Here is a 21,913-nt window from a genome sequence, read left to right on the forward strand (position 1 = left end):
TGATGTTCTCTGCAGTCCTAAAGTCCACTATCATCTCCATAGTGTTGGGGGGCTCCTCCTAAAGTCCACTATCATCTCCATAGTGTTGGGGGGCTCCTCCTGAAGTCCACGGTCATCTCCATAATGTTGGGGGGCTCCTCCTGAAGTCCACGGTCATCTCCATAGTGTTGGGGCGCTCCTCCTAAAGTCCACAGTCATCTCCACAGTGTTGGGGGGCTCCTCCTAAAGTCCATGGTCATCTCCATAGTGTTGGGGGGCTCCTCCTGAAGTCCACTATAATCTCCACAGTGTTGGGGGGCCTCAGCCCTAGGTGGTTCTGACTGCACCAGAGAACCAGATGTTCAACCTCCCATCTGTATGCAGACTCACCGTCCCTGATGAGAACGATGACCGTTGGGTCGTCTTCAAATTTCAGGAGTTTGACAGATGAGTCTGTTTGCCACTTAGGCAAACTGCAGGGGGTCCAGCAGGGGGTCTGTAGTCTCCTTCAGTTGGGCCAACACCAGTCTTTCAAAAGACTTCATGACTCCACACGTGAAAGAGCTGACATACATCTTCTTCACAGATCTGAAGTGCAGTTGAAGGGAGGAAAACAAAAACTCTAACCCATCCTGCATGGTACTTTTATTTTGGTGTTTTGAGTGTTTTGAGGATCACATTTGAAAGGTCACTTTAGTTTACCTTTTGTATAGTGATTGTGATGAGGCTATTTCATTTGTTAATTTTTCTGTCACTATAGGTATTATATACTCTATGTTATCAGAGGCCTGTCACATCTACGTCATTTAAGCCTAAGATTGATGTGGGTTGATCAAAAATTGCAAATTTGATTATTTATTATAAAAACATTTACAGAACAGAAATGTGCCCATTTAAAAACCATTGTTAGAGTGAAATAAACTGAATGTCACACCTGTTTCCTTGTTCCAGTTTTACTTCCCCACAGGCATTGTGGGAAATGTAGTGTGTGTGTGCGTTGCCATGGAGACACTGAGATCAGTTTAATGATTAGAGACAATAAGGAAGTGAACTCTGCTCTCCAGTGTTTTGGCAGCACAAACGCGGTTCTCTGTGGGTCAGACAGAAGCTGAAGCATTCTGCTGAAGAACCCGAGTGAGGAACCTCCTGCTGTGGTTCCTCTGAACACAGACGAGTCTAAAGGAAGAAACACCTGAAGAGAGACGAGTTTAAAGAAAGAAACACCTGAAACTGCTTGTCGTCGTTAAGTGAAATGACGCTGGAGGTGAAAATCAAGCTGCTGAAGTTCTGCTTTGCAGTTTTTAACACCATCTTCCTGGTGAGGACACTTCCTGTTTACTCTTCATTCTCAGTCTTCAGCAATCTCTTAAATCATGTAAAACATAAACTGACCTGAACCTGAGCTCAATAAAAGAGAAGCAACGAGAATATCGACAACGTATTATTCTTGAGGCCTCCAGTAATCAATAATAATTATTAATTTGTATCTTCTTTTAAATCAAAGTTTTTGTATTGCAGAGGTTTGGTTCTTTTTTTTTTAATTCATGTTTATTGATTTTTTTCTGTGTCATTTGTTCCTTTTTTATTTTCTGTGTGAGGAAGAAAAACAATGGACATTAACAGGCAAATTTCTCTAAATGTGGTGCCAACGTTCACTTTGACTCATGAGATTTAAGGGGCCTAAGTTCAAAGGTCACTGCTCCAACACAACACAAACATACCAAACACATACCACACAACCATAATTCAAAGAGTGCATAACAAATTATTACTGGAATGTAAAGATCCATCAGCAGATAGGTCACCGTGTTCACGAACGTCAACAAGATGAGCAAACATAAATACAAAAAAATTTACCTTCTGTACACAAATAACAAGCTGCGTCCAATGAAACTCGAGAGCTTGTGGTTACAACATGGAAGGTTGTGTGCACCATACACTTGATGTTCAAGCAGTTAAGTTGTAAAAACAATTTTGCTTGGTGACTTAGGCTCATTCAAAACTCTGCAGGTGGAGTATTAACCAGAACCAAGAGGAGAGAACACATCAGGCTAGTTCAGGCTGCTCTGTACTGGCTGCCTGTAAAACACAGGATTGAATTTAAGGTCCGCCTCCTCACATATGAAACTCTTAATGGGCTCTGACCGAGTTACATCTCTAACTCTTTGGTGAACTATGAGCCTTCAGGAACACTGAGATCATCTGCTGCTGGTTTATTGGAGGTTTGCAGCAACAGTTGGAAGAAAATTGGGGATTCAGCTTTTGTCAGCGACGCTCCAAATCTGTGGAACAAACTAGCTGTTAGATTTCAGGAAGCTGCTCAGTTCATACTTTTAAAAGAAAGCTCGGAACATATTTCTTTACATCAGCCTTTAACTAGCTTCTCTTGAAGCTCTCTCGCACCTGCCATGCACTTTGAAATGCATGTTGCTCATTTTATATTTTAAATATATATTTCATTAAAACTTAAAAAGACTGATATGTGAGTGAAAAGGGAACTTTAGTATATATGGACGGGTTGGACCCGTGTGAGTTTCTAACCGAGGTTCGTCAGAAACCTGGAGGAACACTGATGAGTCCACCTTAAAGAATTTACTGAGACCACATCATAACAGCAGATTTAATCTCTGGTGTATTACTGGATAATATTATAATATTACAGACTGTGTGAAGTAAAGTTCTAGAAAAGTGCACAAGACGTACAACTGCTACAATTGCTGTTTCCACTACTTCTTTTCATAAACTGAATCCTGGAGAATGACTCACATCACATCTATTTGTATTCGTTTTTATGCTTTTTCTCTGTTTCTTATGCTTTTTCTCTGTTTTATCTCATTACTTTTCAATATTTTAAATGTTCCTTTATATCTATTTTTATGTGAAACACTACATGTAATTATCTTGCTGTGAAGCACTTTGAGCTGCATTTATTGTATGAAAGGTGCTCTACAAATAAAGTTTATTATTATTATTGTTATATTATTGTTATTATTAACAGAGAAAAGATGAGGCTGTTGGGAAGATCGACATTTTCTTCAGATGTAGGCTGTAATCTATGTTATGAAGACAAACTTTACGTGACTAAAACTACAATATATCAGCTGAACATCCAACCAAACATGAACCTCCACAACCTCTGACCTTTCTGTCAGCAAACACGTCACAACTCGTGAACTCGAGGCTTATAGAACATTTAGAGTTTAGACGTGGTGAATAACACTAGAGGGCGCTGTTCATACGGACTCTTCTCTGCACACGATGACTATGAAAACATTTTAACAACAAGTCTGACCTCTGAACTCTGCAGGTTCTGGGTGTAAGTGTAGCCGGCTGTGCAGTCTGGATTCTGTTTGACGAAGGAAGCTTCATGAATGTCATCTTGTCTGGTAACACTTCTTCACTCACCCAGAGAGATAGGTTCAGGATGTCTTTAGCCTAGCTTAGCACAAAGACTGGAAACAGGGGGAAACTGTTAGCCTAGCTTAGCACAAAGACTGGAAACAGGGTGAAACTGTCAGCCTTGCTCCATCACAAAAGTCTCTTTTTCATTTTGTATGTTTTGTATGTTGTTGCGGAGTTTGTCATGCTGTTAGAGGAATTTACAAATCATCATGACTTAAACACAAAAATAACTTTTTTGAGTTCAGTGGTACCGTTTCTGCAACTAATTTTACAACTGAGCTACAGTTGAAGAGGTGGCTGTTACTTGACTAACGTTACCAAGTTGACACCAAATTTTAGGGTTATTGATGTATAATCAGTTTACATCCAGTAAAAAGGGGTTGAAATGGCTTTTAGGCAAGTAGAGTGGTCAGTAAGTGTACATCTGGTGTCTAAGTGTGTATATTTATTTGTGTGTTCAGAGGAGCTGCATGTGGTGGCCGCGGGGCTGCTGGTCATCGGTGGAGTGGTGGTAGCCATCAGTGTCGTTGGATGCTTCGGAGCTAAGAGTGAGAAAAGATTCCTGCTGCTGATAGTGAGTCACAACAACATCTGGAAGTTGATTTTATACCTGACACACACCTGGAAGATTGTGAGCTCCAGTCCATCTGCTCTTCCTCCTCAGTACCTGGCCTTCCTCATCATCCTGCTCCTCAGCCAGCTGTTCATCACACTGCTGCTGCTCATAAATGGAGACAAGGTGACAACACCTGCACTGTCAAAACACCGCCAGCAGGGGGCTCCAACCTTTTCTCCTCCGAGACCTGATGTGAAGTAACATTTATTCACATAGCTGAGCTCCACCAAACAGATGAATCAGCTTCTTTTGTCTGAACACTAACAAACTGATACTCTGTCCCCTGAACAGCATATTTTATGTCATAAAACCCGGTTCACATATTTCTTCTGAAGTTGGACAATCTGCTCCGTTAATATTTGACTGAAGTGAATAATTTGTCATTCTCCTGATTCGTGTTCCTCTGTTTCATACTTCATTACTTCTGACGTCGTGTCACGAAGATTTCTTTAAAGGTGAAAACCTGAATACCTGATGTCAGGTTATACATGAAGCTGTTACAGATGTTTGTCAGGTTATACATGCAGCTGTTACAGATGTTTGTCAGGTTATACATGAAGCTGTTACAGATGTTTCTCAGGTTATATATGCAGCTGTTACAGATGTTTCTCAGGTTATACATGCAGCTGTTACAGATGTTTCTCAGGTTCTACATGAAGCTGTTACAGATGTTTGTTTTATCAGATTGGACGGGGTCTGAATACAGCTGCGGACCAGGTGATCCTTCAGTACGGAAACAGCAGTGACAGACAGGACAGACTGATGGACAACGTGCAGCACTACGTGAGTCTCTATGCTGCTATTCTCCAAAATAAAAGCTCCTTATAAAACGTTTGTGTCAGAAACCGGATTGATTTATTAAAGCACACCGACTGATTGATTGACAGGGGGACTGCTGTGGCAAGACGTGCCCTCGTGACTGGCTGAATAACTCTTACATCCAGAGTTTAAACCTGCAGAGTCCAGACGTGCTTCCGTGTTCCTGTTTCAAATCGTACCGTCGCAGTGTGAACTCGTCCTGGTGCTCCGAGATGCTCAACCTCACCGAGCCGCAGCACGGACGAGGAAACGGCACGTTTACCGAGGTACTGCAGTGAATGTACTTTACACGGTACACAGCACAGTAGACAGTTTAAATGTTTTATAATTATAATATAATTATTTTATATATTTACGTCCGTGTAAGTTTCATGCCTTCTAAACGTGTGATAGCGACACGGGTCCTTACAGCTCAACGTGTAACTCTCACACCTAGACGTTGCCAAGCGTGGCTATCTCACGTTTTGCTGTAGTGGATGGGCGTGTCTGTTCCACGCTTTGCCGTGATACTGGGTTGGATGTTGACACGTATCAGAAGAATGGATTCTTCATCCTCACCTTTTCGTCAGAGACAGTTTGATGTCTTTTGTTCCTGAAGGTTCTGGACTGACGGACCTTCAGGTGTTCATGATGGACTGTTGGTTCTCAGCTGAGTGCTTCTTCACATTAAATAAATGACTGCAGTAATCTTATGGTGTTATTTATATTGTGTTGTGTTTTTTACATTATGCGATGTTTGTGTTGTGTTGTTTGTCTGCTCTTTGTTTATTAGGACAATGTTTGTTTGTTGTTGCAGGGCTGCGGTCAGAAGCTCAGTGATTGGCTGCAGGAGAACACCGTGACAATCGTTGCCATGGATGTCAGCCTCATGTTAGTCCAGGTAACACAGCGGAGTGCAGGTGACCTTTGGATCCTGCTGCGAACTACACGGTTGTAATGAGGGCAGCGGTCTCTAGTGGGCGTTAAAGAGACGTCAGTGTTTCCATTTCACAGTGGTTTGTTCACAACACTTGTTGCTGCTGTTTAAACTCTGCAGGTGCTTCAGTTCATCATCACCGTGCATCTTTATCAGGCATTTGGCAAAACAGCATTTTTGAAGAGAACCAATCTGCTTGTTGGTGCAGACCACGCCCCTGATGATGACCCAGCCTACAGACAGCAGAACTATGCCTACCTAGAGGCTGATGGTGGTCTCATAGACCGGAACCAAATGGTTCCTTATCCTGATGACCAGAACCAGAACCAGGTGTACCTGAGTCCAGGTCAGGGTCACCAGTTCCACTGAAATGAACTGACCAAAACCTTGAAACCTTTAAAAGAACTCATGTTTCCCTCTTAACTGCTGCAGAGTGGGAGAGACTCTTGGAGTGCTTCTCCATCAGAAAAGTTCTGGTTCGTGGCCCGGTTCTGGTCTGGTACTGTGAAAGTTATACCAGAACCAATGCGTCATGCTAACACTTTTCAAACAGCAAATTTCAGGAAAAAAAGATAAATCAAATCAAATTCCATCGTTATATTGTTTGTATTCCATCTGTAATTGCTGTTCTTTTCAATTCAGTTCAAACAGTCACATGAATCAACGGTTGATATTACGTAGATAATGAATACAGTCCAGACCAATCGTATGTAATGTTTTCATGTTCATAAGTAAAAAGGAACCCTTAACTGGAAACTAACTTTCAGGAAACCACGTTTCTGCAAACAGCTGATCTCACGTCACATATTTATTGTCTTTTAGACAAAAAACAAACAACCTGAGGCTCATAAACAAAATCTACCTACTCAAAACAACAACAACTACCCACTGTCAGATAGAAACAGTTTACATCATCACTTAAAAAGAAACATGAATCCAGATTTCACCGTTAGTCTGACACCTTTAAAGCAGCAACAGCTTACGAACATCTGTAACATTAAATTATTTGTGTTGATGGCAGCAGAAGTGTTGATGGTAAACACACGTGTTGATGGTGAACACACGTGTTGATGGTGAATACATGTTTCGTGTAAATCAATCATCATGAAGAGAAAACATAAAGTTAGGGCGTTAAAACTTTGTTTCTGTCCTGACACTGAGTCGCTCTCACTTCCTCTGATCCTGCCACAATAAATGAAGCCTTCCGGTCCAACAGCTGTTCTGCCAGTCTGAACTGGATCAGTGAGTAACTCCATCCATTATCTATACACACTTTATCCTGATCAGGGTCATGGGGGTGGAGCCTATCCCAGCTCACTTTGGGCAAAGGCAGGGTTCACCTGGACAGTCTGTCAATAAAAGAGATAAATAAATACAAAAGGAGCCAGAGATAAAGAAATTTAAAAAAAAATTAAAAACTAAAAAATCAGTACAAGATAACATTTGGTAAATTAAATATAAAATACTTGTGCTTTATTTGATTAAAAAATATTTTTCAGTATTAAATCTGCATTCATGGATTTTCGCTGAGTGACTGCATTACTGCAGGAGAACTAAAAACAGGAAGATTCTCAGGCAGCTTCTGCATGTACATCAAATATAAACATATCCTCGGGAAGAAGAAGTTATACTGAATCTAAAAATGTGTGTTTCATGTTTGTTCACATTTGATTGAATTATGTCCCAAAGTAGGACAATATTTGGCTCCACCTGCTGGCAAACAGCAGGAACCAACTCTGATGTTTACACAGTACGAGCATACCTTCACGTCACATACTTCACCTTTCTCCCACACAAACCTTCAACTTTCCCGCTTCCTGCTGAAGATGCGCCTCACAGTTTGATAACTTCCGGTTTAAGATACATTATTACATTACATTTCATTTAGCTGACGCTTTTATCCAAAGCGACTTACAATAAGTGCATTTCAACCATGAGGGTACAAAACCAGAACAACAGGAATCAAGAAGATACAATTTGATACACTTTGGAAACATACATCCACTAGCAGGGTCACATTGTGGGAACTCCCCTTCCACTTTGGGAAAAAAGGTGTTGGTCCTTCACACTTTAGGAGAAGACTTCTGTCCTCATGGGTCAGACGTCCAGAGGGCAGTTTGACTTGGTTAAAGTATGGATCATGGACAGTTCAGGTCCTCTTAATGCACGACACTGATGGGTCCTCACAAAGATAGATGTACAGATACGTCTGTTTGTTATCTGCGCAGTGCTCCCACCTGCTGGCCCCAGCAGAGAATATACTGGATGGATTCATGAACTGAGGTGAAGTCTGATGGAGGTGAGGAGGAGGAGGGAGGATGCGAGGAAGAGGAGGGTCCACACCCTTCAGAGTCCTGGTTTGATCCCTTCGAAAGACACACATCTCTAATCAATAAATCGCTAATCATCTCTAATCAATCAACAAATCTCTAATCATCTCCAACCAGTCAACAAATGTCTAATCATTTTTAATCAAAACATCTCAAATTATCTGTAATCAATCAATATATCTTAATCATCTCTAATCAATCTATAAAACTGCCTTCCTCCCTTTTCCTTCTTCCATTCTTCTTTCCTTCTTTCCTGCCTTCCTTCCTCCCTCCCTCCCTTCCTTTCTTCCTTCCTCTCTTCCTTCCTTCCTTCCTTCCTTCCTTCCTTCCTTCCTTCCTTCCTTCCTTCCTTCCTTCCTTCCTTCCTTCCTTCCTTCCTTCCTTCCTTCCTTCCTTCCTTCTATCCTTCCTGCCTTCCTTCCTTCCTTCTTTCAGTCTTTCATCCTCTCTCATTCTGTCTTCCTTTCTTTTATCTTTTTCCATGTTTAATTAGTTTTTCTTCTTTTCCTTGTTTGCTCTTCCTGTTTGTTCGACTCAGACCAGGTGACTCACCAGGTGTTGCAGCAGGTCTTGGTTCAGTATGATGACTTGACACCGAGCTTCAGGACAGAACAGTGGGAGCTTCTCTGCATACACCTGATAGTGTGCCAGTTTGTCAGCCACTGTGTCGTTCTGCAATCAGGAAAAACACAAGTTTGAGCCGAAGAACCAACAAAGAGCAGACAAACAACCAAAAAACAATCAACAAACAACCGGCAAAGAACCGGCAAAGAACCAACAAGAACCAACAAAGAACCAAAAAAGAACCAACAAGAACCAACAAAGAGCACACAAACAACCAAAAAACAACCAACAAACAACTGACAAAGAACTGGCAAAAAACCAACAAGAACCAACAAAGAACCAACAAGAACCAACAAAGAACTAACGAAGAACCAACAAGAATCAACAAAGAACCAACAAAGAGTAGACAAACAACCAAAAAAAAAATCAACCAACAAACAACTGACAAGGAACCGGCAAAGAACCAACAAGAACCAACAAAGAACCAACAAGAACCAATAAATAACCAGCAAAGAGCAGACAAACAACCAACAAACAACCAACAAACAACCGACAAAGAACCGGCAAAGAACTGGCAAAGAACCAACAAGAACAAACAAAGAATCAACAAAGAACCAACAAGAACCAAAAAAGAACCAACAAAGAACCAACAAAGAACCAACAATGTACCTTCATGACTTCATTAAAACACCTTTGCAATGTATTTTGTCCATTTCTAATCATCTCAACAACTGCAATAAAATATTAATTTAAAATTAAATATTATATAAATATAAATATTATAATATATTTAATATTAAACAGACCTGAAGTAATAATATGAATATCAGTCTTTTTAACATAAACTTAATTATTACTTCATTTAAAGGACATGGAATAACTGTAAGAAACTGGTTTGTGATCAGAATAGTTGCACAGAATAAATCTCCATTGCTTTCGTGAAAACAGACCAAGGTTTACTTAAACCGGGATAACTGGAAAATACCGACTTAATCCCTGATCCAGGTTTTGTGAAAGAGACATAATTTGAGCACAAATGGATGCAAACCACATCCTCATTGTTTGTAGTCATTTCCTGCGTCCTTTAAAAAGCTCCTCCATGTGGACGGAGATCCGCTTTAACAATTTTTTTGTTGTCTCAGAGTCTTTGTGTTGTCCGATGGAGATGTGGGTGCAGGTGCAGTGTGAGGTGTACCTGGCTCAGGGGGTCGTCCTCTGTGCAGGGATGGACGGGCAGAACTCCTAGGTAGTTCTGCACCAGAAATAAAAACAGAAGCAGGAGTCATTTGAACTCAGAACGGGAGACATTTGTAAAAATGAAGTTTTTTTTGGAAGGAAGTTTGGTGGGAAACCTGCAGAGAGTTCTGACTCACCGACTCTTTGAGGCAGCTACTGTACTCCTGCAGCGCCGCCTGCAGGTCATCAATGATACTTTGCATTTGGTCTGTTTTGACTGTTGGTAAAAACCTTCCTACAGCAAGCTCCGCCCACAGCCCCAGAACCAGGAGAGGCAGGTACCCAGAAGGCACTAAAACCAGAAGAGCAGAGGGGTTTTTTAAGCACTGAGTTGCAGGGAGTCTCCTCACTGAGTTGACTTGTTTTATAAGACTGAACATGGAACTCTCTGCTGCGCAATAAACACAAAATTACTTTAAAAACAGATTCTGGAAGTACAAGCTGTGCTTGCTGTAAAAACGTCCTACTGGAAACAACACTTAATAATTGGTTAACCTGTGAAAATAGCTTATTTGAAGTACAATCAGTTTGAACAGCAGAACTCTGCACGTCCACATATTCTGACATTATGTCCAGCTGAACACATCCCGACCGTTAAAAGCAGCTTGGCTGCACATACATACGTCTCTAAGGATTTCACTCTGCCTGACCTCAGTGGGGATGACAGCCCCATAACACAAGGAGACAAAGAAAAGGTTCACTGACTTGTTGTCTTCTGATGGAGGGATGCAGAAGCTGCGATGGTCTCTGATCTCTGATCTCTGGTCTCTGGTCTCTGATCTCTGGTCTCTGATCTCTGATCTCTGGTCTCTGGTCTCTGATCTCTGATCTCTGATCTCTGGTCTCTGGTCTCTGGTCTCTGATCTCTGATCTCTGATCTCTGATCTCTGGTCTCTGGTCTCTGCGGTCCTGTGGAGGTGATGTGCAGCCTTCATGCTGCTGATGCTGATATTTATCCTCCATCCATCCTGAATCAAAGTGTGTTCTGAGGAAACGGTGTGTCGACTTCTAAGAAGTTTGACATCAGTTTTTTTCTGCTTAGTAGGTTTGCTCGAGGCCTCAGAGACTCTCAGTGCTGAGTCAGACCCCGGCTGAAGGTGTGTCCTCCGACTGTCTGAACGTTTCATCAGCACAAGACACACTCACACAACAATTACATTAGTTCCATTAGTTCCAACAGTTACAATAGTTACATTAATAATAATAATAATAATAATAATAATCAACTTTATTTGTAGAGCACCTTTCATACAAGAAATGCAGCTCAAGCTGCTTCACAGCAAGATAATGACATGCAGTGTTTCACTTAAAATATAGAAAAGAAATTAGATGAAACAAATAAAACGTATATGAAACAAGTTGGATTTGGGTCATTCTCCAGGATTCAGTTTATGAAATAAAGTAGTGGAAACAGCAATTGTAGCAGTCGTACGTCTTGTGCACTTTTCTAGAACTTTACTTCACACAGTCTGTAATATTATAATATTATCCAGTAATACACCAGAGATTAAATCTGCTGTTATGATGTGGTCTCAGTAAATTCTTTAAGGTGGACTCATCAGTGTTCCTCCAGGTTTCTGACGAACCTCGGTTAGAAACTCACACGGGTCCAACCCGTCCATATATACTAAAGTTCCCTTTTCACTCACATATCAGTCTTTTTAAGTTTTAATGAAATATATATTTAAAATATAAAATGAGCAACATGCATTTCAAAGTGCATGGCAGGTGCGAGAGAGCTTCAAGAGAAGCTAGTTAAAGGCTGATGTAAAGAAATATGTTCCGAGCTTTCTTTTAAAAGTATGAACTGAGCAGCTTCCTGAAATCTAACAGCTAGTTTGTTCCACAGATTTGGAGCGTCGCTGACAAAAGCTGAATCCCCAATTTTCTTCCAACTGTTGCCGAGAGCCTCATTAGTTACATTAGTTACATTAGTTACATTAGTTACAACAGTTACATTAGTTACATTAGTTACAACCATTACATTAGTTACAACAGTTACATTAGTTACATTAGTTACAACAGTTACATTAGTTACAACCATTACATTAGTTACAACAGTTACATTAGTTACAACAGTTATAACAGTTACATTAGTTACATTAGTTACAACAGTTACATTAGTTACATTAGTTACATTAGTTACAACAGTTACATTTGTTACATTAGTTACAACCATTACATTAGTTACAACAGTTACATTAGTTACAACAGTTACAACAGTTACATTAGTTACATTAGTTACAACAGTTACATTAGTTACAACCATTACATTAGTTACAACAGTTACATTAGTTACAACAGTTATAACAGTTACATTAGTTACATTAGTTACATTAGTTACAACAGTTACATTAGTTACATTAGTTACAACAGTTACATTAGTTACAACAGTTATAACAGTTACATTAGTTACATTAGTTACAACAGTTACATTAGTTACATTAGTTACAACCATTACATTAGTTACAACAGTTACATTAGTTACAACAGTTACATTAGTTACATTAGTTACAACAGTTACATTAGTTGCAAGTTACTTTAGTGACATTAGTTACATTAGCTACAACAGTTACATCAGTTACATTAGTTACAACAGTTACATTAGTTACAACAGTTACATCAGTTACATTAGTTACAACAGTTACAACAGTTACATTAGTTACATTAGTTACAGCAGTTACAACAGTTACATTAGTTACAACAGTTACATTAGTTACAACAATTACAGTTGTTGTGTTTTTGTCATCACAGAATTTCATGTTTTCAAACAAGCTTTTCTTCATCAGCAGTGACCACAGCGACTCACTCTTTCATCATCCTCTTCATCACTCAGATTTCTGTTGAACATGTTTCATCGCTGGGACTGAGTGACGAATGAGACCTGAAGGAAACAATCCAGCAGACTGTCCTGTTTTTTTCCTCTTCATCACCTCCTCTCTGAACCGCTTCTACCTTCCTCTTCCTCCTCCTCCTTTCTCTCTGGGTCTCATTCAGTCTTTGATTATCTCGTTATTTTCTCATCTCTTTCTGTCTCAGCTCGTCTCTCATCCGTCTCAGTATCATATTCAACATGTTGAACTGGGACCAGTCGTCTCTATCATATTCTCTCGTGATGAAGATAAAAACCTTCCTGTGGCTGCAGAGAGGAAACGTTGCGTCACCACTCGGTTTCCCCTGAAGTGTTGAAACACGTTACAACAGGATCTGCTGACACGTTACTATCTGCAGCTCCTTCCTCTCATTCATCTAGCTCAACGTAAAGAACCATTTCACTACTTCTTAAAGAAAAATGTCACAGTGACCTTTGACCCACAAAAATCCTCATTGAGTCCAAGTGAGCATTTGAAGAATTTCCCTCCTTGAGATATCACACAATTTCTATATTTCTTCATTAAAAACCACAGCTGTGTTCATGTTTCATCATCTTTTCGCTGACTGATGAGTCAGCACAGGTCTGTCCCCCCTCCCCCCCTCACCTGCCCACATGCAGGAGCTGTGGCCCCGCCTCCTCTTTCTGATAAATTGCTTCCTGTCATGAACTGCAGCCCAGGGCTCAGTGTATTTCCAAGGAGGTGACTGACTTCATCACGTTACTGTAAGTTAGATTCTTGTACAACCGTTGTGAGCGTGTCCGTTCACACCTGGCCAGGTGGACAGGTACCTGCAGCCTCAACCTGCAGCACCAACCACGGCCAACACTTCAGCTCAGACTCAGGAGAAACACTTTAACATCTGTTCTTCACTTTCATAGAAACACAAATTTCAAGTTGAAGAAGCTTAAAACCTGCTGATCAGACAATTTCTGACAAATCACACAAACAGAGTAAATGACCAGAAATAAACAGCTTGACCTTTAACCTCATGTCGTGTCTGTTTCAGGTAGGACTTTCAGGTAGGGTTTTGTTTTTCAAACACCTGGAATAAATTAAAATCTAATGTTATTTTAGTTAAAGGATTTTTTAATTTTAAAATCTATTTAAAACACGAGAACTGTTTTACAGCCTTTCAGTAGCAGCTCAATTATTTTCTGTCTTTTAAAACGCAGTTTATTCTCACAGGTTCAAGTTGAACTGGACCTCCAGCAGCCGGATCCAGTTTTTCTCATCAGGACGCCACATTGGATCTGTCACATGACCGCAGGTGTGTGTTCTGTCCTCAGGTGTTATGTCATCGTCTGATCCATCACATGTTCAAGCACCTGAGAAAAGTCCATCAGCAGGTGAGACAGACCTGAGAACTTCCAGAGGAACACGGATGTTCTGAACCGGTTCCACAGAACCTCCACTGCAGCTTTGAGGAACAGAAACCAACTGCATATGTTTTAATCTCAGTAGAACCAGGCATCCTCTTCGTCTCGGTGGAACCTGTAATAATGTTTGATGTTCTGGTTCCGGTCGGGTGGAGAGTCAGTCACAAAGACTTGAGGTCACTTCCTGCTGCCTCAGACTCTGCTTAGAGTTCCCAGCATGCCGAGCTACTGCAGCATGGTGAGGTGTGGCTGTGCTCGGCCTGTGGAGGCGACTTGCAGCAGGTGGACCGCCTCCCTGTCAGAGATCATGTGACGGGTGTCCTGCAGGGCGCTGATGGCGGCCGAGCTGGAGTTTAGGTCTTCGCTGGAGATCAGGTCAAACACGCAGGCCTGGAAGTAGACGTCTCAAGCAGGAAGCAGGGTGGCGCAGTGGTCCTCGGCGCTGACGGCGACGGACGACAAAGGGTGTGGCAGCGGGGGGGCGGAGCATGTTGAGTCTTTGTGATGCAAGTTAGACCAGCATGGTCTTCATCAGTCCCACACACAAGACAGCAGGGGGTGGCCTCACATTGTGATAACATGAAGCTGCAGGAAAACAACATGAACTAATTTCAGATCAAATATAGCTTTGACCTGCAGGTGGCGACATCACAGCTGCAGACAGGTGAGAGGACACGCCCCCTCTGCAGGTGTTTGTCGTGCTCATGAAGCTGTGAAGCGGTTTAGGAGGTGTTTGGCCCTTTAAGGGTGAAGTGGAGCCCCTCCAGCCTCACTGAGCAGCTTTGTTAGTGTGTGTGGGGCGGGCAGGCGTGGGGGGGGGCAGACTGAGACTCCACAGACCTGAACACTCAGACTCTCGGACGGCAGCGGAGGTGAGCTTCTCATGGTTTTCATCTGTTAGTTGCTTTTCGAAATGAGATTTTGTCTTTTTTTAATTTGTAACAAGAACCAGAACTTTCAGAAGAACCTGATCCGGACTCAGTTCTGACAGAACTGAAGAGTTCTCCGCCGTGTAAACTTAAACATTTCATTGACTTGATTTAAGACTTTCAAGAGATTGATGACAAACAAAAGGTAAACGGTTACCATGGAGACTCCATCCCTCCAGGTTTATACTCGATGATGTCATCGTCTGTATTTAGGTCTTTTTATTTTTAATCATCTCATTGATTAGCTGATTGTCATCATTGATTTCTGTGTTTATTCCTAAAGTTTATCACTGATATTTACATATTTAAATTCTCATCGTACAGTAAAACAACAAGTACTAAACCAACATTTATTGTTAATGCTCATGTGTACGAGTAATGTACATGTGTACATGTGTAGAACAGCAGGATATTGGAACATGTGTTTGACGTGTGTATGTTTGACGTGTGTGTGTGTGTGTGTGTATGTTTGACGTGTGTGTGTGTGTGTGTGTGTGTGTGTGTGTGTGTGTGTGTGTGTGTGTGTGTGTGTGTGTGTGTGTGTGTGTGTGTGTGTGTGTGTGTGTGTGTGTGTGTGTGTGTGTGTTGCAGGATGTGCCGTGTGTTTCCTCCCGGGGTCGGGCAGGTCCGGGATGTGGTGCACTGTTGTCATGACGTCCCTCCAATATTGCACTTGTCCCGGCCTCCCCGGCCCAGGGGTTGCACCCCCCCCCAACAACAACAACAACAACAACAAAAAAGTTGAGGCATGAAATTATGATACCAATGATTGTAGGAAAAGTCAGTCGGATGTTTTATTTCAACAAAGAGAAAATATGGACATTTGAAAACAGATTTCAGTCTCTGGTTATCAGACCGTCGACTCAGACTGGGCGTACAGAAGCTTCAGTTCTTCAGTGACTGAGTTTGTTTTTGGATCTGAATTCTGAACGATGTTTAAAGTCCGACACATCGTGAGACATTTAAACGCCTCATCGACACTGATGGTGCGTTCAGGTGCTCCTGAAGTTTTGCTCCAGACTGCAGATTTCTGAGCAGCTTCCCTTTCATTCATGTTTCACTCACTCACTCACTCACACACACACACACACACACACACACACACACACACACACACACACACACACACACACACACACACACACACACACACACACACACACACACCAACTCGTGTACAGCTCACACTCAGGTGAAAGTTAGAGGATTCAAAGAAGCTGTGTGTGTGTGTGTGTGTGTGTGTGTGTGTGTGTGTGTGTGTGTGTGTGTGTGTGTGTGTGTGTGTGTGTGTGTGTGTGTGTGTGTGTGTGTGTGTGTGTGTGTGTGTGTGTGTGTGTGTGTGTGTGTAAACAGTCCATCTGCAGCTCTCAGACCTGAATGTGCATCAGAACTTGTTTACGATGAGCCTGGAAGTCTTCAGGCACCGTGTCTGAAATTAAAACAAATTAAATCTGTTATTACAGATTAATATTGTGTTTCAGTTTTTACTTCCTCCATATTAAATAATTCATTTTAAAGGTAACCCTAAGGTAAAAGGAGACCTTTTCATAAAACCCCTTTCTTAAAAGTAGAGAAGTGTGTAAAATGTGAACAAAAGCAGAATGTAATGATTATTAAATCATAAACTCATATTTAACTGAAAATAGACCAAAGACAACATATTAATTGTTGAAACTGACATTTGATTGTTTCATTAAAAATATCTGCTCATTTTGATTTTGATGGCAGCAACACGTCTCTAAAACATTGTGACAGGATCAACAAAAGAAAAGTTGTGTAAAGATAAAAAAAAAAACACCTGGTGGAACATCTCATCTGGTTACCATGGCAACAGATCAGTAATATTATTGGGTATAAAAGATAATTTCAGAGAGGCAGAGTCTCTCAGCAGTGAAGATGAGGAGAGGTTCACCACTCTGAAAGACTGTGTTGGAAAATAGTTCAACAATCTAAGAATAATGTTCTTCAACATAAAACTACAAAGAATTAGTGGATTTCATCGTCTACGGTTCATAATATCATTAAAAATCATTTGATATTCTTTATGGAAATCATGGACGCTGCATCCTCCAGGTTAAAGAGGAGAGGGACCATCCAGCTTGTTATCAGCTCAGTTCTAAAGCCAGCATCTGTGATGGTACAGGGATGCATTAGTGCACATGGCATGGGTAGCTTGAACATCTGGAAGGAAACATTAATGCTGAATGATATATTCAGGTTTTGGAGCAACATATGCTGCCATCCAGACAACGTCTCTTTCAGGGAAGGTCTTGTTTATTTCAGCAGAACAACGTCCAACCACATTCTGCACGTATTCCAACAGCATGGTTCTCTAGTAGAAGAGTCCGCTGATAAACTGGCCTCCTGCAGTCCAGACCTGTCAATCATTGAAAACACCTGGAGCATCAGGACATGAACAATACAACAAAGGAGACCCTGAACTGTTGAGCAGCTGAAATCCTCTATCAGGCAAGAATGGGACCACATTTCACTTTCAAAACTCCAGAAACTGGTCTCCTCAGTTCCCAAAGGTTTCCAGAGTGTTGTTAAAAGAAGAGTTGATGCAGCTCAGTGGTGAACATGATCCTGGAACAACTTATAGAGACATGCTGCTGACAGGTGAGCACAGGTGATATAAACCCCCTCAACACTCTCTGGGACCACTGAAAGAAAGATGATAGAAAATATTCTGATAAAATAAAACTTAGATATTAACAGCCTGTTTGGGGTCAGAGGTCATACCGTTACATCTGTAGCGCAGGTTGGACCAGATGATGTTTTCCTGGGAGAAGCAGAACACACCCAGCCTGCCTCCTCTCATAGTGGAGTCGATCACAACGCCGGAGTCCGCCACCATGTCTGTCCCCTCAAACAGCTTTATTCTGTGGACACAGAAGAACAGACACACGCTGGGTTAGAAAACAAATTAGAGAACCTCAGAGAACCTTCAGAGAACAAAGTCAGGATTCAGAAACAGACATTAACAGACATGAGAGGCCACAGTTGGTGATAAAGTTTTCCAGTGCGTCTCCGTCTCTGTCTGATTTGCATATCAACAGTTGTCGTGGCGACTGCTGCCAGGGTTTGGTCGTCATGGAGACGAGTACAATACAGTCCCAGGGGCCCCAAAGCCACAAAGAAGATTCAGAGTGGAAAGAATGTAGTAAAAACAAAAAGAGACAGCTGCAGTACTACAGAGTATTGCAAAGTACTACAGAGAACTATAGAGTATTACAGAGTACTACAGAGTACTGCAAAGTATGTCAGAGTACTGCAGAGTACTACAGTGTACGGCAGAGTAATGCAAAGTATTACAAAGTACTATGGAGTACTTCAGAGTACCACAGAGTAGGGTAGAGTACTACAGTAGAGTACTACAGCAGAGTACTGCAGAGTATTGCTGAGTACGACGGAGATGTGTCTCACCTGATGTATCCCACCTGCGGCCGGTGGCTGAGCTGCCAGCGGTACGAGGTTCTGTCCTTCCAGCCAGTGTTTCGTGGATCCTTCCAGAGCAGCTTCACCTCTCCAGGTGTGTCTCCAGTGTGCCACAGAGCATTCCTCAGAAACTCACCTGGGCCGGTCCGAGACTTTACCGCCTGCAGGACGAACAGAGAGACGATGTTCATTCAATTTCTATAGCAAATTCAGTTTAGCTTGGAAGGAAAACAAAAAGACCAGACCACAAACCAGACCCCAGACCAGACCCCAGACCAGACCACAGACCAGACCACAGACCATACCAGACCAGACCACAGACCAGACCACAGACCATACCAGACCACAGACCATACCAGATCTGTTATCTATTGAAATATGAAGGAACAGCTCACAGAGAACAGCTGAGAGTCGAACCAGCAACCTCCCCCTGAAAGACACGACTGAATCTTCATTGATGACCTGCAGTATCAGCACTACAGTATCAGTACTGTAACAGTACTACAGTATCAGTACTACTGTAACAGTACTACAGTATCAGTAGGTAGGTAGGTATATACTTTATTAATCCCCGAGGGGAAATTTTTACTGTAACAGTACTACACTATCTGTACTGTAACAGTACTCAGTATTAGTTCTACAGTATCAGTACCACAGTATCAGTACTGTAACCATACTACAGTATCAGTACTGTAACAGTACTACACTATCAGTACTATAACTGTACTACACTATCAGCACTACAGTACTGTAACAGTACCACAGTATCAGTACTGTAACCATACTATAGTATCAGTACTGTAACAGTACTACAGTATCAGTACTACAGTATTGGTACTACATTATCAGTACTACAGTATCAGTACTGTGTCAGGTCTACAGTATCAGTACTACAGTAGCCGTACTGCAATAGTACCACAGTATCAGTACCACAGTATCGGTACTACAATATCAGTACTACAGTATCCGTACAGCAGCAGTACTACAGTATCAGTACTACTGTATCAGTATTGTATCAGGACTACAGTATCAGTACTACAGTATCCGTACTGCAACAGTACCACAGTATCAGTACTAAGTATCTGCACTGCAACAGTACTACAGTATCAGTACTACAGTATCTGTACTGCAACAGTACCACAGTATCAGTACTGAAGTATCAGTACCACAGTATCAGTACTACAGTATCAGTGCCGCGCTATCAGTACTGCAACAGTACCACAGCATCATCACAACAGTACCACAGTATCAGTACAACAGTATCCACACTGCAACAGTACTACAGTATCAGTACCACGGTATCAGCAGTACTATCCTGATACATAATATACAGCTCATGGAATAAAGAACAGTAGAACCCGGTAGAACCCGGTCCAGACCTTGAGCTGCAGGGCGGGCTGGGCTGTGGCTCTGAAGGGGAGGGACTGCCAGTACGTCTGTTCTGTCTGTTTCCACATCACCACGTAGAAGCTGGAGGAGTCCTGGTAGGCGAAGATGAAGCCGGCGTAGTCGTCATCCGTCACCGTGTTGACGTGGAACGTTCCCTCAAAGTCGACGCCGTTAAACGCCGTGTAGCCTGCAGACAGCAGGAAGAGGAGAACGTCGACTGGAGAACCGGGACTAGAGGACAGCTTTAAGACAGCTCAGAGAGAAAGACGTACCAACAGCTAACCCAGGGTCGCTGTTCATCGTCTGGACGATCTCCATCCCCTGAAGAGAACACGGAGAACACAGGAGGCTGAGAATGACACATTCCACCAACACTCACAAATCTTAGAGGAACCCTATAGATGAAGGTCACCTGATTCAGAACCACCCAGTTGGGGTCGATCTGGGCGTCGCCCTCCGGGTCCAGGATCACCGTCTGATAGGCTCTGAAGTCCGTCAAAGTGACCTCAGCACTCTCTGGACACACGTCAATCAAATCCATCACAGCGTCGTTATCGAAGTCGTTCTCACAGACGTCCCCGACCCCATTCACTGAGGACAGACAGAGGACCAGTCAGACTCAAGGACAGACTGCGGGACAGACAGACAGAGGGACAGACTTAGGGACAAACAGACAGACTGCGGGACAGACAGATAGAGGAACAGACAGAGGAACAGACAAAGGGACAGACTGCGGGACAGACAGACAAAGGAACAGACAGGGGGACAGCCTGACACTGCGGGACAGACAGATAGGTCAGTATTTGAAGCCGTTTACAATGTTGTTACCTTCGAAGTCTTTCTGGATCTGAATCATATTTTTCCTGTCAATGCTGTTTATTGGTGTTTGTATATTCATATTTGTTCATTAGTGTTTGTTTATTGTTGGTTGATTATTCATGTTTGTTTATTCATGTTTTTTTGATTCGTGTTTGTTTATTAGTATTTGTTTATTCATGTTTGTTTACTTAATACTGTTTGTTTATTAGCATTATTTGCATTTGTTTGTGTGTTTTATTTATGTTTATTTATTAGTGTTTATTTATTAGTGTTTGTTTATTACTGTTTGTTTATTCATATTTGTTTGTATATTCCTGTTTACTTATTAGTGTTTATTTATTAGTTTGTTTATTCATGTTTGTTCATTAGAATTTGTTTATTCATATTTTTTTATTAGTATTTGTTAATTAATGTTTGTTTATTCATGTTTATTTATTAAATCGTTTTTACTTGCATTTGTTTGTGTTTATTTATTGTTTGTTTATTAGTTTGTTTATTTGTGTTTGTTCATTTGTGTTTGTTTATTAGCATTTGTTTATTCGTGTTTTTATTCTTGTTTATTTATTAGTGTTTGTTTATTCGTGTTTGTTTATAAATGTTTGTTTATTTGTATTTGTTTATTAGTGTTTGTATATCCGTTTGTTTGTTTTTTATAAGTGTTTTTTATGTGTTTGTTTATTCGTGTTTATTCATGTTTGTTTATTGATGCTCGTTTATTAGTGTTTGTTTATTGTTGTTTGTTTATTCATATTTGTTTATTAGTGTTTGTAGATTCCTGTTTGTTTATTTGTGTTTGTTTACTAGTGTTTCTTTATTCCTGTTTGTTTATTAGGGGTTGACTATTTGTGCTTGTTTATTAGTTTGTGTAGTCGTGTTAGTTTATTAGTGTTCGTTTATTAGTGTTTGTATATTCATGTTTGTTCATTCGTGTTTACATATTCTTGTTTGTATATTTGTGTTTATTTATTAGTATTCATTAGTATTTCTTTATTAGTGTTTATTAGTGTTTGTATATTCGTGTTTGTTTTAGTATTTCTTTATTAGTGTTCATTAATTGGTGTTTGTTTATTTGTCTTTGTATGTTCGTGTTTGGTGTTTGTTTATTGGTGTTTATTTATTAGTGTTTGTTTGTATTATTTATTTTTGTATGTATTATTTATTTATTGGATAATTTATTAGTGATTTGATATTGGTGCTTGTTTATTGTCATTTGTTTATCTGTGT

The 21,913-nt window shown here is 41.1% G+C and overlaps 2 protein-coding genes across 3 annotated transcripts in view; one reads left to right on the forward strand and one right to left on the reverse strand.

Annotated features, from left to right (window-relative positions):
• Positions 1–1,115: 1,115 nt before the first annotated feature.
• LOC138637181 (CD82 antigen) lies at positions 1,116–6,481 on the forward strand. The gene is made up of 8 exons (XM_069725686.1): positions 1,116–1,297; positions 3,287–3,365; positions 3,843–3,955; positions 4,046–4,120; positions 4,682–4,780; positions 4,885–5,082; positions 5,613–5,696; positions 5,853–6,481. Exons 1-8 carry the CDS (start codon positions 1,232–1,234, stop codon positions 6,099–6,101), a joined length of 963 nt encoding a protein of 320 aa, XP_069581787.1. The 5' UTR covers positions 1,116–1,231; the 3' UTR covers positions 6,102–6,481.
• Positions 6,482–15,812: 9,331 nt separating this feature from the next.
• The window catches only part of thbs3a (thrombospondin 3a), a 19,390-nt gene continuing 13,289 nt past the window's right edge, over positions 15,813–21,913 (reverse strand). Inside the window, exons 18-23 of one of the 2 annotated variants that reach the window (XM_069725679.1) lie at positions 20,283–20,461; positions 20,143–20,191; positions 19,861–20,057; positions 18,470–18,642; positions 17,786–17,925; positions 15,813–16,472 (exon numbers count right to left, since the gene is read on the reverse strand). In XM_069725679.1, the coding sequence (XP_069581780.1) occupies positions 16,411–16,472; positions 17,786–17,925; positions 18,470–18,642; positions 19,861–20,057; positions 20,143–20,191; positions 20,283–20,461 (800 nt within the window). In that variant the 3' untranslated portion in view covers positions 15,813–16,410. The other variant, XM_069725680.1, reaches the window with a different exon arrangement.

Source organism: Brachyistius frenatus, unplaced genomic scaffold, assembly GCF_029030835.1.
Source record: "Brachyistius frenatus isolate BFR_SWC_R1_liver_20210118 unplaced genomic scaffold, ASM2903083v1 Contig_437, whole genome shotgun sequence".
NCBI classification, from domain to species: domain Eukaryota; kingdom Metazoa; phylum Chordata; class Actinopteri; family Embiotocidae; genus Brachyistius; species Brachyistius frenatus.

Excerpts from the sequence above, each read along its gene's own strand:
- LOC138637181 (XM_069725686.1), top strand. The coding sequence starts at position 1,232 with ATGACGCTGGAGGTGAAAATCAAGCTGCTGAAGTTCTGCTTTGCAGTT. Across the intron at positions 1,298-3,286 it reads TTTTTAACACCATCTTCCTG|GTTCTGGGTGTAAGTGTAGC; the intron begins GTGAGGACACTT and ends TGAACTCTGCAG. Across the intron at positions 3,956-4,045 it reads AAAGATTCCTGCTGCTGATA|TACCTGGCCTTCCTCATCAT; the intron begins GTGAGTCACAAC and ends CTTCCTCCTCAG.